We start from the raw sequence: 18,676 nt of genomic DNA, 5'->3' as shown, positions 1-18,676 counted from the left end.
CTCTCCCTAACCACCCCCGAGGTTCTGCATGTATCCCAATGGACTAAATCCTGCAAAGCAGCTTTCAGGTGAATATAATTTAAGGGCTAAAGCTTGTTTATACTGCAATAGATTTAAATGCAATCTAGCTGAAATTTCATTACAAGGTCTAAACACAGACAGAAAGCATCGAGACCAGGCTAAGACCTTCGATAATCTCAAGGACGTTCACAGGATGCACAACAGACCCAGTAGTTTTAAAACAAAAAAAAAACTGTCCACACATGCAGCCTCATGGTTAACTAAGTGTATAGCCATTGACTCACACGCCCTCTTGAGGTGTCCCAGCCATCAGAATGTCCTGTGGGTCAGTGGTGAGATCCAGCTCAGGCTCGTGATTGTCCATCAATTTGAGATTATAAATGATGACCAATGTCCCTACGAGAGAAACAAGCCAAGTGAGCAGTCACAACAGGACTCCTCCAAAAACATTTACGACAACATATCAGAATCACTGTGGGAATACTGAAGGAAGGGGTCACTATTTTTCAAATCATGGTTATTTCTTCACAATCACAGTATATATGAATTGGAATATTTACTTCATCCAGTGCCTGAAATGAAAAAGATAAATCGAGGCTCTCTATTCCCCCTTGGAGGTCCATCGGTGTGCTGATATACACAATTTATATAGAAAACCAAGTAAGCCAGCCCTTTAGGAAGTGCAAGCAGACCCATTGCTCTGATAAATAATTGTTGCTAAAGTGCTTCAAACTGATGACAGGCATAGACTAAATGCTGGTACAGAGTAAAGAACTGTGGGTAAATCACGGACATTCCACCATCCCATCCAAATAAGGCCTGAGCCCCCAGACACACTTCCAATATCACGTCACTGTTCACAGCTTACCACTGTCTCCTTCGATTTTACCAAACTGCTCCATGACCTGAGTTTCTGTTTTGAAGGGCGAGTATTTATAGATGAGCTCAGTTTCAATTGCAAATTTCTCTGGATTTTCTGTAACAGGTTGACTGGTGGAGCAATTCCAAGTGGGAAGGGGCACAATAACCTACAGGGAGGGTGGATAAACATTAAACTATATTTTAACGTGGCTTTGACAAACAGAACTTTTGCTATATGACAAACTATTTTAAAAATCAATATGAAAAATGACTAGTATGAAAGAGGACAAAGAACAAGGCCATTTATTATACTGAAATACTGCCAAACTGATGTCAGCCTAGTCCAGGACTCACTGGGACAAAGCTGAATAACGGGGTAAAAAAAAATTAAGGTGGCAGAAGAGGACATAGATTTATTATGGTGCCAATAAAGTCATGTTTTATATAAATACGTCAGGTTTATTTAAATGGTATCGGCAATCCCATTAAACAAGAAAAGCTTAAAATAACAAAAACAATCGGCACTTCAAATGTCACTCCACTCTCAGCCGTAACAGAAGCCCCCAGTATTATCACCAAAAATGAGTGCTACTAAATCATACATACCTCATCAATACCCTCCTCTTCATGAAAAGTTCGAGAAAGGAACAGGCAAGTCATCTGGCCTTCCTTTTTAGTAAAGAGAATAAAGTCTTTTCCGATTCTCATTGAGCCTCTACAATCGAAACAATAAAAACAATTCATTTTACTGAATTTACTTGGCAAGGTGTTTTATAAAACAGTGAATGTCTCTAATTCAATAGTAGACATTTTAGCAAAAAGAAATTTTCTTACGATTTCAATCCGTTGCCATACTGGCCAATTTGCGTTGATTCTGGAGATCGCTTACTGGACTTTCCAAACTGCATCACATGTGCAGCTTCATCTTAAAGGGGAAAACAAAAGCTGTCAGTTACAAAACAGATGGCTTTTCAAATTACACAAGCTTATCTATTGTTTAAAAACCATACGTGGCAAACAAAGGGTCCTCTCTTATAGTTTCAAACATTTGTTAGACCACGTTACTCTGTTTGTTTTTTTCCATTTTACGAAAAACTAATATAGAAATGCTGCTATTGGTGATGTGGGGAAATTATATACATATCACACAAAAGTGCCCCCCAAAAATACAGAAAAGGATGAACCACAGCCAAGTTAACATCTTTCTTGCATTAAATTTCTTTGTCTCTCCAAAAATAACGAAAGTGAGATAAGTGCAACAGTACGAACACCGAGCTCATGCTGTCCACAATGTCCATAACAACTGGACTTAGAAAAGTCTTATGAAAATGGACATCCAGACAGCGAGATACAACTTTATGTGCATTATTCTATAAAATGTTACCCCAATCCAGCTTTTGTCAATTCCCCATTTTCAATTGTATTTTAAGAGTTTCACAGAGGGGTCTTCATTACAAGCATACATACAGATTCACTCCATTTCTAAGAGTTTCCTCCTGGAGTTGAATACTTTTTAAGTAGAAAGAGACCTTTTCGACACCTGTTGGAAATCCACCTGTTTTGTGGTTTACTTCTGAAAGCATACAAAACAACCAACTGGTTCCACTTTAAGAGTATGAAATCTCCTAAATTCAAATACTGAAGGTTAAACCCATTTATAGTGCATGTCCTGGTTTCATTATGTAAATAAAAACCACCACAGCTCAGCATACTCAAAAAGATTTAATTTTCTCTTACATACATACCAATATGATAAAACTGTCAGAGGTGCCATTTTTTACTTTTCATAAAGAAATCATTACATCTTGCCTGAAGAAGGGGCCTGAGTTACCTTGAAAGCCCACATATTGTAATCTTTTAAGTTGGCTAATAAAAGTGGTCACTTTGCTTAACTTCTCACTACATAAAGAAATCATATATCACCGGACCCTAAAAGGGTACAGAAACTACCACACAAACACATAAGACTGACCAAACCCCATAGTTCTACACCACTTGTCAAACATCCAACTTTACAGCCACCTTCACCTTCTTAATATTAAAACATTATTCATATAGCAGATTTTCATACAAAACATGCAGTTTAATATGCATTACAAGAAGAAAAAATCTCAATTACACAAACTACAAAAACAATAAAATGAATGTGAATTACTGTTGTGCTCTAAATCTACAGTCTGTAAAAAGCTCTCTACCAAAAATAAACCAAGAAACGGAGTCTTTACTTGGGCATTGCCAACCCAGAAAATGGACTTCTCCTGACTCGACAGCAATTTTCCAACTCTTGGTAAGCAAGTTCAATAGTGGACACGGTCCAATTTCTCCTTCTGCATTTCAATGAAATGTATTGCAGCTGCATTCATATTTCATTTTCCGAAACAACCGTTCCAATCCTAATTCTGTTTTCCAGCCTCCCTTGGCTGTTTATTTATTCCGCATTCAGTCTGTTCCTACGTGTGCTCTACTTTTTAATTATAGTTTTTGAAAGTGGTTTTATTTACTCACTTGCTTTTAAATTGCCTTGTGATGGCACAGTCAATGGATGGTGCTATATAAGACACAAACTGACTACTCACACATCACTACTACCTCTTTTGAGTCCAACTATTTTCTAGAATCTCTTCTCCTTAGAAATAACGGGCATCTGGCTGGGATACTCAACTGGAAATGTCACTATACTACAAATCCTGGGACAAAATCTTATAAAGCACAACTGCAACAACAATAAAAAATTATATTTAGGAATTCAAAACTGAACTTTCTAGAGTGACTGTTCCTCTGCATACTGGGCATGAAGCTGAGGAGGTCAAAGAAAACAAACTTCACTCACTTGGGTCCATGCCTGTTCCGTCATCAAGAAAGCACAGAGAAAATCCACCTCGCAGGTCTGGTATTTTTTCTGTGAACACAATTTAAACACCAGTGAACATCAGTATCTGTAATACATAATATTGTACAATACGTAACAAATCTATATAAATTGAAGCCAGCGGCACACAACCCGACTGAGACAGCAAATTGCTACACTACAAGATAAGCAGCTGTATTTGACATCAATCCATAATCACATTCCACCTATACTGTCTTGGGAAGAAAGACAGGGAAAGAGAAAGGGACCATGGAATGTCACTTACCTGTGTAGATGTCTATCCTTGTAGCGTTAGCATCCCTGAAAAATTTAGAAAATGAATATTTGCAAACACTGATTACATCAACGTTGGGCTTTAAACTAAATAACCAGACATTTCTGGAGAATTTCAAAGTAATTCTGCTTTCAAGAAGGACAGGACAGACGGGAAGTAAAAGTTTGCCTAATAGAAATATGCATGTGAATTCTTTTAAAATGGGTGCGTATAATTTCAATACAGGGTAAACAATACAACCCTAAATAACCAATGACCCGTTGGCCTATATAATTAACTAGATCTAGCTGGTTTACTTTTAAATTTGAAGAAAACATTAAAGGAATACTCTAGCCAAAACTAACCACTTTTGTAGCTGTCACTTACCACATGTTGTTTGCAGTAATGACCAAGTAAAATGTTTAATGTCATGTTTTATGGAAAATGGTGTTACAGTTTCTTTACACAGTAAGCTTTAGTGGGGGACCAACAATGAACAAACAAGCAAAAAATATCAAAATATCCAAAAGTCAAATACCACTGACTCACTCATCACGATCAGTTAGTGATCAGCCTTGCCATGTGTAAGGCGTAGAGGGCACAAGGTTTTTAAACCTGGCCGTTTGAGCCTTGTGTATAGAAACAACTAAACTTTTACAAGAAAAGCTAAGTTTCTTTATTCTTGTGTGGATCGTTTGCTTTGAATTTTCACTAAACATTTTAAAACGAACTTTTGGACTGAGAGATTTCTTTCGGCACACGTTTTTACCCGTGCTTGAAACCCGCCTTACACTCCGGAGGCTACAAGATTATTCCAAGGTATATTAAAGCAAACTCATTCTTCTATTAAGTTTTTACCGCTTTAAATAAACCCGTAAAACTATAACCAAGGAAGAAAGGATTTATATTGAAGTAGTAATGGTCCCTCACCACATGGTGCGGATAACCTGTTTTGTTTCGTTTATGTGCTAAATCTTGCCTTATGACCTTTACTGGACGTATACTGTCACTCTGTATATTTTAGAACACATTTTTCCTGTTGCATTTCCATAGCAAAGCACAAGTATTCAGCTACTAATTCAAATGTTAGACAACCTAGCCGTATGCTCACAATGCCTCAAACACATGGAACTTTGGCAAAAATTCAGTTAATTAAATAACTTCCTGAAAGTTCTTGCACAATCGGCTGGAAAACAGGCATAAAAGAGATTGAGCCTTTAAACTGAAGAACATTCAGTTCCATAAAAGAGATTGAGCCTTTAAACTGAAGAACACTCAGTTCATTGGTCAGGAGTCCTGCTCAGTAATTTTGATTCATTAGCAAACATGCAGGACTGTATCATCCAAGAAAGAAGTACAATTACTAAAGAAATGCAAAAATGAAAACATCATCAAATGGAAGGTGTGTCATAAATAAGCAGAAGGTCAATCCAAACGTGCAGTCTGACAAACTGCCATTGAAAATCTCAGAAATATGGCACTGGGGCTTAACGACCAATAAATAGGGGCAGAGGCAGGTCTTCATTTCAAACGCTTGCTACTGTTTAAGTGCTCTCCCCAGCAGCTCACAAGGGGAATTTACAATATTTCAGAAAAAAAACTTTTTTTTTTTTTAACATTCTAAGCATAGGACTAGATACCTAACATAATGATCTATACTTCACAAGAATATTGAGATTTCTTTCATGGACATTTTCATATTTGTTCAACATTGGTCAACACACTAAAACAGTAAGAGGCCTTTATCTGTGTCCTCCATAAAACTAAGACAAAGATTTTTTTCTCAAAAATACTACCAAGTAAGAACTGGATATATTAAAAAAAGACCCTTTAAAGTTTGTTTTGAAATGCTTTTTGCACCGACCAGCTAGCAAATCACAGACTTCAAAGTCACATGGCATTCTGAGGCACTGTAAGCGGTAATTCTGAAAAATACCCATAGCATATTCTAAGGTAAAGCCCCACAACATAAAAATAAATTCTTTACCTTGCATTGTCAACCAGCTCAGCCAAAGCACCAAATAAGAATTCATGAGTGGTTCTGTAAAACAAAACGTTTAACAATCAAACACGATAGGCTGATTTCTGCCTTGGGTGATGCCAGTGAATGTCTAGTAAATTGGAAACTGCCCCACTGAATTTGGTTGGTTTCTAAACCCTAACATGTAGTCAATCCAGGAAATTCTGGAATACTGGAAAAAAAAAAAAATAGTTTATACATTTTCAAACGTCATCTAGAAATAAGACACGAGTGTCACTTCATTACACAACTGCAAAGATGTTCAAGTTCTTGCTTTCAAACAGGGATAAAGTTGAAATGCTTGTAGTTGGATCAAAATCTTCTTCAACTATAGATTTAAAAAATATTCATAACATTTTTAAAGGTAGTATATAAATACAGTACTGGATGTGTATATAATTTTTTAGGTACACCCTTAACTTATTTTTACTGTTTTTTTGGAATGGTTAAACATGAAAATTCCGCCATGACTAAAGCACTGCCTAAGGTGTTTGCCTCATTGCATTTTTAACGTGTTAAACAGTACATATTAATAGCAAAAGTTAACGTGCTAACTTTCCCATGCCCAGCCAGAACATTAAAACCACTGCCAGGTGAGCGGAATGACATTGATTATCTCATTACAATGGCAGCCGACCAGCAATGGAAAGCAAGTGAACAGTCAGTTCTTAAAGGTGACGTGTTGGAAACAGGAAAAATTGACAATGGTTTAGGATCCAATTAACTCTGACAAGAACCAGACAGTCACGGCTAGATGACAGGGACACAGCATCACCAGAATGGCAGTGTTCCCAGTAGGCAGCGGTCAGTGCCTACCAAAAGTGGTCCAAGGAAATACAACCGACAAACTGAAGACTGGGTCAAGGCCACCCAAGGCTCATTCATACATGTAGGGAGTGAAGGGTAGCCCATCTGGTCCAAATCTACAAAAAAAACAAAAAAAAAGGACAGAAGCACAAACTGCTGACTGCCATGACAGAAAAGTGTCTGAATACACAGGTGCAGCCAGATCACAGGGCTCATGCTGACCCCTGTCCACTGATGAAAGGGTCAACAATGAGCATCAGAAGTGGACCATGGAGCAATGGAAGAAGGTTACCTGGGCCTGGTCTAATGAATCAATTTTTCTATTAGATCATATGGACAGCCATGCGTTATTTACCTGGGAAAGCGATGGGAGCAGGATACACTATGGGAATAAGGCAAGCCAGCGGAGGCAGTGTGATGCTCTGGGCAATGTTCTGCTGAGAAACATTAGGTCCTGGCATTAATGAGGATACTAGTTTAACATGCAGCGCCTACCTAAACACTGTTGCAGACCATCAACATCCCTTCCTGGCTATGGTATTTCATGACTGCTGTAGCCTTCTTCAGCAGATAATGCACACTGCAAAAACTGTGCAGGAAGGGTTTGAGAAAAACGACAAAGACTTCAAATAGATGAGTTGGCCTGCAAATTCTCCAGATCTCAACCCAATCAAGCATCTGTGGGATGAGCTGGAAAAACAACTACAATCCATGGAGGTCCCACCTCGCAACTTGAAAGGACCTGATGCTAAAGTCTTGGTGCAGATAACACAGGACACTGTCAAAGATCTTGTGGATTCCATTTCTCGATGGGTTGGAGCAGTTTTGGTGGCATGAGGGGGAGACCCACACTGTATAGGTAGAAGCCATGTCTTGTTCTTCGTTTGCTTGGCAGTGAGTGCATGGATGAGCAAGTAACAGAGACAGAAGATACAGTTTAGTTCAAGAAAAATTTAATGGGAGGCCTAAGAGCAGAGTGTTGGTAAGTGTTGCAATGAATAAGATGTGTCATTGTTATATACATTAACACAGTAACATTTAGCAACAAATAAAGGTCTCAGTCTGAAAAGTATACCTACATAACTACAGTATACCACTATTTACAAAAGCCATCAAAATGTTTACTTATTCAGTCAAACTGATTTTTGGCCATACTCCCCACAAAACCCTTGCCAAACTGCACTTACTGGAGCGGTCACCACAGCGGACACACAGTGTGTCATTAATCAGACGGTCGTTTCCAAATTTTCACACAGATTCCAAGATTTGCATTGTGTTGGTCATGTAGCACAAGACGAGAGTTATTTTGGCAGCCACAGGACCTAAAGAACGCTGCAACGTCAGCAGAACACCACAGAAAAACAAACACAAACCTCAGAAAACCCAGTTCAGCATCCCCTCTTGAAAAATTCACAGCAACTTGACAAAATTCATTTAATTTACTTCAAGACGGAAACTGCAAATGGTTATGCCCCACCACTATGAGCCACTGGTTACTAATTCATTTTAATGGTAGGGAAAGGATGAAGCCCTCTAATTTTTAAAATGTCTCCATCTTGTCTTTCTCTCACTCTCAGAGATACACTACTAGTCAAACATTTTAGAAAACCTCCATTTCTCTAGGTTTTTGCAGCATCAAATTCAGTAATAACCTGAGATGGTACAAAAGCTAAGTTGGTAAACTGCCAAAGGTACATATAAATAAATAAATACTAGTGATAATAATTTAGGTTACTAAAAACTGAAAAGATTGCAATTTTCAAAGTTATACAAAAACGTCTGTATGTAACAGGTAATGGGTTGACGCCTTGCAGCTTTTCTGCAGCAATGGAAATTAATGAAGCCTTGAAAAGTGGATGCCAACAATTCCTACAAGTGTCCCAATTTTTGTTGACTACTTACAAACCATTTGTCATTATAAAAACGTTTTGATAAAAGAAAAATGTGTTTTGCTAATCCCTCTGAAACATTACATGAACATTTCTACCATAATAGCAAGAAAGTGGTAATTAGCAAAGTAAAAACAGCGAGATCAACAGAACTCTTAAAAGTGTAATACTTTGCTTAAGAGAAACTCCAAAGAAAGCCCACGGCTTACATGACAGACACCTCACAAACCAGTGAGACGTGGAGCTTGCAGGTCTGACAGGTCGAGCAGGAAGTAAGAAATCAAATGCCTAAATTTGCAATATTTATATATAAAAAAAAAATAGGCTTGTCTGGGCCAAAAAACACCTCCACACTCAATGTATTCTGAAATTAAAACACAGAACAAACAACTGGAGCTGTGGATATTACACCGCTTTTAATACAGTTGGACCTGAAGCTGTTTTCCCTCATAAACCTGTCTTTTGATTCTGCTCTTCCGAGTTTCTTCCGGTTTCCAAGTTCTTTTTGATGGTGTAAGAAATTGTACTCATTGACACCTTGGATTTCTTTGCAAACTCTCCAAAGAAACAAAACATACACTTGTAAGGGTTAGAATGGTCAGTCTCTCTTCTTACGTTAATTGCATTTTTTCTCACCATTATCATAGCAATACACAGTGCAATATTGTCCTAATAAAGCTTCAGATGGGGAAGCAACAAAGTGCACTCCAACACTGTTTTTACACAGACCGAGGGGTTTGTAAGTAATCGAGAAAGGTTTGGACACCTGCAGAAATTGTTAGAACCAACCTCCACAGGTTCATTAGATTCCCTGAACACAACATGTGTTTGTAAAACTCTGAAAATGATGTTAATTTCTCAGTTTGTGGTGTCCTAACTTCTATTTTTTTTTTTTAAACTAATGGCTTAACTTTCCACGATTTCAGGTTATTCACTAGACCAGAATAGCTTACATTTGAACAAAAAAAAAAATTGGTGGTTTCTCCAAAACTTTTTACCGGTAGTGTATAATTATTAAATATATTCCAAACCAACTAGTCAAATCAACCAACACCAATATATTAGTTAGCCCTAAAACTGAAGACAGCTTTGCACGGCTTTGGCCCAAACCTCTGGAATTTGAGAACCTCAACTAACTAACTAATACTACAACACAAATTATACCTTGACTTTTAAGTCCACAAAACATAATCCAATATGTAGACATTAAGTGTGAACAGGGACCATTCATGATCCAGTAAATTGCAGAACCAGCTTAAGCTGCAAATGCTTGAAGCAATAAATCTTCTCTAGAAGTTTCAGTCTCTGTTTACTCCTCTTAACAACACAGCTTCAGTTCTTGTATATCCCAAGACTCACCAAAGAATCTCAATGTAGTTGACGTCTGAACTTTGACTGGGCTGTTCAAAATAATTAGAGGTTTCTTTTCTGTCCACTTCACTGTATCTTTTCTTGTGTCTTCAGAAGCATTTTCCTGTTGCATGATTTTAGCTAGGTTTAGTTCCCAGACAGCCGACCTCACATCTTATTTGAGAATACTCTGGTAGAATGGAGAGTTTGAGACATTCAGTTCTCTCAACTACATGTTCAACACCAAATCATCATTCCTCCTGTCACGCTTGAAGTTTGGTCTAAAGCACTTGTGGCAGCAAGCTGCATTTACTTTTTACCGAACAGGGTGACGCACATAGTAACTCCCATCCATCCATATCCTCATCCGCTTATCCAGGGCAGGGTTACAGGGAAGATTGAGCCTATTCCCGAAAGAACATAACTCCCAGTATAGTATAGTCTTTTCAATAGAACATTTTTCCAGATATCTTGTGGTTCTTTCAAATCCAACTCTAATTTTAGGAATAATTGATTTATTGATAAATTAACCGACTACACAATAGCTCCATGGCCACTGAAATTCAGTTGTTTTTGTCTTTGAGTAGTAAACTAGCAGTAGTAGTGCAGTCACACGTACAGAATATCATGAAATTCTCAATAGCATGTATGACCAACTTGCAACATGTTGGCTCTCGAGCACCATGAGAAGGAAGAATGGATTAAAAACCAGAATTCCACTTTATTTAAGAAAGACAAAACAAAGGTAATAAAGACACATTCATGTCATAAATGTTCTAGAAAAAAGCGATAATTACTGGACCCAAAGAAAAATGTAAAGTTACATTCAGATTTGTTTTTATGTTATTAAAAATGCACAATTCTCATTTTACACCAAATAGTGCCGAGCACGTTCTCTTTCCACACAGCTTCTCTGCCGGCAGATGACATCTTAGTCTTCCCTGGCAGAAAAATCAGCCGATGGTGTTAAGTAGGGTTACAAACTTCATGACTTGGCCTGAATGGAACAAAATGCTCAACCAATTTATAATTGATCAAAGTCTTCAAACAACTAACCATGAAAACCAAACACCTGCTCCATGCACATAAAACTGCTTCTTTGTGCCTAAATGAACACGGGCTTCCTCAAATTAGCAAAAAAAAAAATTATAAAATTCTGGCAGAGGAAGAACTTTCATTTTAAGACCCACACTCAAGATGAAATTTTAGTTACAGTCTTTAAATTGTCACACAATCATTCCAAGCACACCTTGTTTGGGGCGCACCTGAAGGTGGATGACGTGCAATCCAAATCTGTGACATTGTCATAACTGATGTTGTTTTCACATGCTGTGGGAAGGTCAACAGGTTAGTTGTGTTACTCCTTTGTTTTTTTTGTAATATCTTGTGTATCATGGTTCCAAAAACATTATGATATAGTTGGTAAAGGCTTTTTTTTTTTATTATGACATAACAAAAATCAAACAAATGACAGCTGCCATGAAAAGCAATTAAAATATAATGAACCTTTTAAGTAAAGTTATGTCAACATGCCAAGAACACAGTGTAAAGTACAATTAACTGCATTTCAAAAATGGTCATGGCAAAACAGTTAAAAAGAAAAAATGTGGATAAACGCAACAAAATAACTAGATGAAACTAACAAAAGTAATAGTTATTGAAGGGCAGCACTGGGGCAAAATAGTGTCGCTTCTGCCTTGCCACAAGGTGACTTGGCTGCTCCTTGCATTTAGTTTGCATATTCTCCCCATATCTGCGTGGGTTTCCTCCCACAATCCAAAGACAGACAAGTTAGGTGAATTGGCCCAAGTGTGTGCCTCTGCTCACCTTGCAATGGAGTGGCAACCCACCCAGGGATTAATCCTGCCTTGTGTCGGATGCTTACTGGGGCAGGATTCAGCTCCCCTTCACTCTTGCTTAGAATAAGCAGGTTTGAAAATGGATGAATGGGTAAATATGCAATGAGACCGAGTGAAAATAAAATCGTTGGACCTGCTTTATTCCAATGTTAACACCTTCAAATAAACACCTGGACAGGCCTGTTATTGATTGTATCAGTTTTCCAATATCCAAGACAGAAGTTCTAAGGTGTGTTTAAGGGGTTGTTGTTTTATTATTTGTATATTTCTCTTTCTCAAACTTCTGTAAAGTTTTGATTTCCCCTTGGGGACAAACAAACTACATCTATCCATCACCTAACTGATGAGCATATTTTGTGGGATTCCCTTTATTGGTGAAGCAGAATATAACATTTTACTTGGGGCTTATTTAAGGAATGTATTTTCATCTTATGGAAAGACAAATCCAAGACTATGGCAATAACAAAACGAAAAACACAGACAGGAAAATTAGTTTTTTTAAAAATATAATGTACAACATAAGACCATAAGCACCCTTAATTTCTCTTGCATATAATCAGCCAAATACAAATCTTCAAGTACTGGAAGTACAAAACACAGAAAGGGTAACCAGGCTATGTCATTTAAAGTGCCTCCCCTTTTCAAAATAAAACAAAAATACTTACGAATTCGTGTGCAAATACTCAAAGGTGAGCTGGGCTCGATTGAGGCTGCTGTAGTTGCTGAAGGCCATCCTTGCAGATGATGACCTAACTGTCTGTGGAATCTCTGATGGACTTGAAATCTCAAAACTGTGCCGTCCCTTCAAATTGCAGTCCTAATGCCCCTAAAAAACAGTGGGTTTAAAGTACGATTCAAAAAGGTCTCTTAGCTTCAATATTTGTAGCCTTAACGCCTCAAGTGCGACTCTAGGCTCTTTTAAATTGATTCCAAAATGGCACTCAGCAAAGAGGCCACTGCTTTTTCAACGATCATTTGACGCCTCTAGAACTAACAAGACAGATACGGAAGAGGACAAATGCATGAAAAAAAATGTTGATCTGACGGCCAAAAGTACAGTCACGGATTATTTGGAATTTACCGTCAGGTAAGCTGATCGGAAAGCTTTGTCTGAAGGTGGGACGAAGTCAGCAGCAAGATGGATCCACTTGTGATCCGCCCCCGGCGCCACTTCCCTCACGTGGGACGATCTCGCGACATGTGCTTCGCTTCGGCATACAAATTTCTTCCAGTTAATCTATTATTATTTTTTTGTGGGGGCGACTTAACAGTGCCTCTCTTCCTTCTCAATGTTCTTCCGTTCCCTTCACACAGAAAGCTGCGGTGGACTTTTACGGCTCCGTAAGGTTGGCTTCCTATCACTTACTGAATGATTCACACGTGAGACATAGCAATATCAGTTTTCGATAGAAAAAATATCTCCGCGCCCAATCCTTTAAACTAAACCTTACAAAGAAAAGCAAAGCAATTCTTCCGATAGTCATAAAATAAATTCCATACGTATGAAATAATACCGAACAGCGCCACGCTCTCAGCCCTGCAAATCTGCAGAGTAGCAGCGCAGGCCACAGAAACAAAAGTCTCAGCATCTGTACGCTCGTTTCGGCCTTCGAGTTACGCGCCGTCCAATCGTAGCACGTGCCACGCCCCCATTGCTACCCCTCATTGGCGAGTACGGCTGTCCTTAAACAGCAAGGAGGAGTTAACCTCACGTGACGGCCTTTTCTGCGCAGGACTGAGTGACTACTGCGGCTGCGTAAACAGTTGCAGGCTCAAGCTTGCGACAACACAGCAGATTGAGGCGCGTCAAGGCTCTGCCTGAGGTCGTATAAAAAGGATTTTTTTTTATTTTGACAACGTGGGATTTACGAATTTGCTTTAGAATCCGACAAAGAAGAATATATTCAACCATCGTTTCGGTTTGGATCTACTTTATTTACACGATTACGACTGCATCGTCTAAATGCTGTGTGTCTTAAGGGAATTGATCCAGACGATATAAAACGTTAATTTTGTTACCACGGGACGTCATTTCTCCATTCATGTATTATTTTTAAATCTAATCCACTAAATCGGGACATAAATATTCGCACGCGTTTTAATTAACGGTAAGTGACTTTTTTTAAATTCTTACATTAGTTTATTCGCATTTTTTTAATTTATATTACGGTTACGTTAGGAATGGCATCGGGTGGAACATTTTCCCAAATCAATATGCGGATCCGCTGTGGCAACCCCTAACGTGAGCAGAAGAGGAAGATGCAGGCGTTTAGCATCTGACACGTGAAAGGCACACTCTTTCTTGTGTTTAGAAATGAGAAGCGACGAGGCAGGTATTTTATTTTATAATTAATACTACTAACTGAATTAACATGTCATAGCATTTAAATGTAGTTTTATCCGCCCGCGATAGACGTTCACATACCGCATGTTTATAAACAGGATCTCGTGTCCCTGTCCGTAGCCATGTTGGGAGATAAAACAGTGTGCTTGAAATGGCGGACGACCGTCAGCAATCTCCTGCGCACGCGCAGGACGCGAAGACGTGTCTCAAAAGCAACGCGAAATCCCGCTATTAGCGTGACGGGGGAGAGAGAGCTGACAATGTGCGCATGCGTTGTTGATATGTAACGTTTGTTCGTCATCGACGAGCTTGACGTGAAAACTGAAAACTAAACATCTGCGCCTATTGGAAAATGAAACATCCAGGTGTACGACTGCATGATATTGTAACAGGTTTGTAACATCTTTTTTTCTTTCATCGGGTCAGAAAGAATGTTTGTCATTCAAGTGTGCATTATTTTTAACTTGCCCAGCAACAATACTGCTGAGGTAAATGTGGCTCTTATAGTCAGTGAATTATAGGCTAGTTAAATGGCACTGCTTATGCAAGAAAGCAAGTAGTATACTTTTGACATGAGTGACTTGCCTTTTTTTTTTTTTTTTTGCAATCTATTTAAAATTTTTGTACATGGAAGTTTTAAGTCTTGCCAGCTTTTTAATTAACAGTATAATTAGTGATTTCATTAGTTTTATGTAAGTTTGATCATAGATAATATTAGTGCTTGTAAATGCAAAAGATCCTACTGTACAATAAAGTGCTGCTGTCTATGTTTGTGTCTGGTCCCTTTGAAAAGTCGGATTGATCTGTTCAACAATGGTGGCCCAGTGACAATGACATACAGCCTGATTCATGTTTGTGACAAGTTTTTGTATTTTTAAGAACTGCTTATAAACGTTTTGAAATTATTAAAGTTCTTTTTTTGTGTGTGCTTCTTGACTCGTCGCTACAAGCAAAAACATTCGAGTCGGTTTATGGCTTTCCGGACACAAAAAACATGTCATCTGTGGACCATGTTACATGCCAAAAATTGCAGCCTTATAATAAAAAGTAAATCTAAGGACGTGTCGTTGTGTATGCTGCATCAGCCAACCCCAGGGGTTCACCTACTAATGGAATACGAAGGGGAAAGTTTACTGCTTTTCACAAAACAAAAGTCAATTCGTAATATGCATGTTGAGTGTCATGAGCTAGAGAGGGAAATCTGGATTTTTACAGAAACTCTCTATGTAAATAAATAGGTAGAAAAACAAACAAATAAACACATACATATGTACCATTTTTAAAAAAAAAAAAAAAAAGTGAGGCACTAGCCATGTATGATTATGCTATTTCGAGGTTGCTGAAAATATATATATGTGATATTTGATCATTTTAAAATGTATGTAAGCAGAGGTATTGTAACATACACGCTTAGGTACAATAGGAAGTAAATACATTATTTTCTTTTGTTCCTAAATTTAAATGGTCTGTTATTGACATAAACAGTAAGTAACGAGAACAAGTATACCTTGACAAATCTTGACCTTGGATTATCTTTAGGAATGTTATGGGGAAATAAACTGTAGGAAACTTTGTGTGGATGACAATAGTTTTTATAGTACAATAGCTTCAGTACCGAGTTTTATTAAAATACCTTTACATTTCTAACCAAGTTTTGCTTTCAGAAGCAATAGTAGATACTTTATTAATCCTAAGGAGAAATTCACATACTTCAGCAGCAGCATAACGATAAAAAGCAATATTAAAGAGTGATAAAAATGCAGGTAAAGACAGACAATAATTTTGTATAATGTTTCCGTTTAGTAAACGTTCAGTGTTAACATTTGCGTAAGAAATAATCTTAAAGCCATCTCACAAAGCAGTTGAACTCATCTAGAGCCTACAGGCATTTTACAGTTATATTCATTTTATTAGCATCATAGTTTATGCTAAGAATGTTCTGGAAACTAATGCAGAAAACTCCATTGAGAATGTGGTGTAAAGTACAGAAACACCTCTTAAATGAATTACAGAACTAAGCAATGACAGTAAAAAAATCAACAAATGAGAAATTAATAGGTAATTGCATAGTATGAAAGATGGAACAGACAACACTCCATTTTCCGAATCTGCTTAAGTTAATCGTGTCCTGTATTACTGAACTCAAGGCATGCTTTAGCTGGGGACAGAACATCCCGTAACACGCTTATAAAAAGTCCCCATCAAACAAACAAGAATGCTTTTTTCTGTGTGGGAAGAAATGTTACATAAACTACACACAATCAAAGACGGAGACAAAGCTGCTGTTCTGCCAGATTAGATGCTGTGGGTACAAAATCGGTAGAGCATTGGAGGGCATTCTGTGACATGCTAAACCAAGCATTATGCAGCTGTTGATTCAAGCAAACATTTAAAGTACAGAGTGTTTAACATCACATTTTCAATATATGTTATATTGGAAACCGCTAAAGGAAAAGAGCTGGCCAGGTAAGGATTTGGATATTATGTAGACGTTCTCAGAAGATGGTAGCCTCTTGTCCTGTTGGGAAATGGCTTCAAGTGTCCTCACCACGAAATAACATGCTATGAGTGACATTACTTCACAATACAGTGCAGAACTGAACTTCAAGCAGGTGATGGTGTCTTTGGTGTAAACCATACAGGAAAAGAGAAGTGACCACTGATGATATGACAGTGCTAGTTGTGGCAGTAGGTTGTGCTCGAGACTGAGACCAGTTGATGATGACACTCATTATAGAAGACACAGTGTCCAGTGCTGTGAAGTATTACTTCTCTGGATGGTGTAAACTATTCACTGTGTTTGTCTTCCTTTCTTCATGAAACTGCTCTGTTAGCCATCATGCCAACATCGCTGACGTTTTCTTCCCATTCTTGCAACAAGAGAGCCAACATGTCTCACCATTTGTTAGGAATTCTGGACTTCAAGAAAACAAACTTCAGTCACACTCCCAAAGTGGTAGACACATTGTTGATGTATTCTATAGTGGTAGTGCAGTCCTCCAGAATTTTCCACGATCCAGCCATGCCAATGTCACCTACTTTCAGTCAAATTGATTTTTTTTTTTTATTGATGGCCCTTAAAGCCATGAAATGTATGTATGTACTTGAACAATACCGGGAATAGTCTCTAGAGGAAATAAAACATGGGTGCTTTAAAGTTTTCACAAATATAGCACAAGCAGAACAATACAAAATAACTTGTATCTAAATGTAAATACTTAGTTTTAAGTTAAATTCTTAGTACTTACATGGGGAAGAATGTTGCTTAGATTTTGCTTATGATCACAGTTGGCAAGTGTGCCCATACTTGATTATTAAAGACTTTTGACTTTGTGCGTAGACTACAAGAGTGTCAAGTCTTCGGTGGTTATACTTTTTATTTTCAAATTTATTCATTTTTTTTTATGTTCAAGATTTTATCTGACTACAAAAACAATGTCACGCCTGACTGAAGAACTTAAACTGATTTGCTGAAACAATAACCCTGGCTAATCATAACGGCTGTCATGTCGTCAATGTGTAAACTGTGAATTAGATAGTAGAAATCCAAAATGAAAAATTATTACTGTAAATAGCCTGCAAATAGAAAATGTTGAGTTCATGAACAGTGGTGAAAACTGAAAGATGTGAGAGTGTGAAGTGTTCCCACTGTATGTGTCAACTCTGCTATGAAGGTTGTATTTTGTTATTTTATACCATTAAAAAAGGAATTGCCATAGATTCTTACTGTAAAGCTAGGATGCCACTGGTTTCTCCTTAAACAATTCATCATCCTCAATTCTATTTATGTACAATTATTTGACTCTTCACGGCTGGATTTATCGTGGTACAATGTTACTACATCTAATCACGTGTAGTAAATAAAGAGACGGCTGTTCAACAGATTGAACTACTGTGGGGGGAATAAAACAAGAGTTTGAAGTGGAAGTTCTATTATTAGGAACTCATCTAGAAAGAAGGAATCATAGAATAATTTTTTTACAAAATTAATACATAGAATGACACTGATTTATATAATTTACCAGTTATAGGAAGTGTGTTTTCATGTAAAGAAATATCAAGTACCGTGAACATGATGAGACGCCGTTGTCAGTGGCCGGACTCTGCTGTTGTGTTGAGTCACTGTGAGGTTTGTGTAAAGGTTTAAAATGTATTTTCTTGTTATTGGAATATGTTCTTCCAAAGACTCTGGATCAGTGATGAGTACATAACTACTTAAGCTTAGCCTGTTGGCCATGTCGTAGTAGCATTTGTATTGTCACATGGCCAGAGTAGAGAAATTCTTGCTTTCATTTCTAACAAACATACAAAATGTATGTGTATAGCAACAAACGTATAAAGATGGCATTTCACAATTCTGGTTAAGTATCCCAGTACTTGACATATTTCACACGGGTCATGTA

The 18,676-nt window shown here is 37.8% G+C and overlaps 1 protein-coding gene across 4 annotated transcripts in view; it reads right to left on the bottom strand.

Annotated features, from left to right (window-relative positions):
* Positions 1 to 14,504, bottom strand: part of morc2 (MORC family CW-type zinc finger 2) — a 40,362-nt gene extending 25,858 nt beyond the window's left edge. Inside the window, exons 1-9 of one of the 4 annotated variants that reach the window (XM_039772212.1) lie at positions 14,355 to 14,504; positions 12,595 to 12,755; positions 5,992 to 6,045; positions 4,017 to 4,051; positions 3,713 to 3,781; positions 1,717 to 1,807; positions 1,489 to 1,597; positions 890 to 1,049; positions 306 to 417 (exon numbers count right to left, since the gene is read on the bottom strand). In XM_039772212.1, the coding sequence (XP_039628146.1) occupies positions 306 to 417; positions 890 to 1,049; positions 1,489 to 1,597; positions 1,717 to 1,807; positions 3,713 to 3,781; positions 4,017 to 4,051; positions 5,992 to 6,045; positions 12,595 to 12,662 (698 nt within the window). In that variant the 5' untranslated portion in view covers positions 12,663 to 12,755; positions 14,355 to 14,504. Of the gene's footprint in view, positions 1 to 305; positions 418 to 889; positions 1,050 to 1,488; positions 1,598 to 1,716; positions 1,808 to 3,712; positions 3,782 to 4,016; positions 4,052 to 5,991; positions 6,046 to 12,594; positions 13,530 to 14,354 lie in introns of those variants that run through there. The other 3 variants (XM_039772213.1, XM_039772215.1, XM_039772216.1) reach the window with 3 other exon arrangements.
* Positions 14,505 to 18,676: the final 4,172 nt, after the last annotated feature.

This window comes from Polypterus senegalus, chromosome 12 (genome assembly GCF_016835505.1).
Source record: "Polypterus senegalus isolate Bchr_013 chromosome 12, ASM1683550v1, whole genome shotgun sequence".
NCBI classification, from domain to species: Eukaryota; Metazoa; Chordata; class Cladistia; order Polypteriformes; family Polypteridae; genus Polypterus; species Polypterus senegalus.
This window is presented reverse-complemented; position numbering and strand designations above follow the sequence as displayed.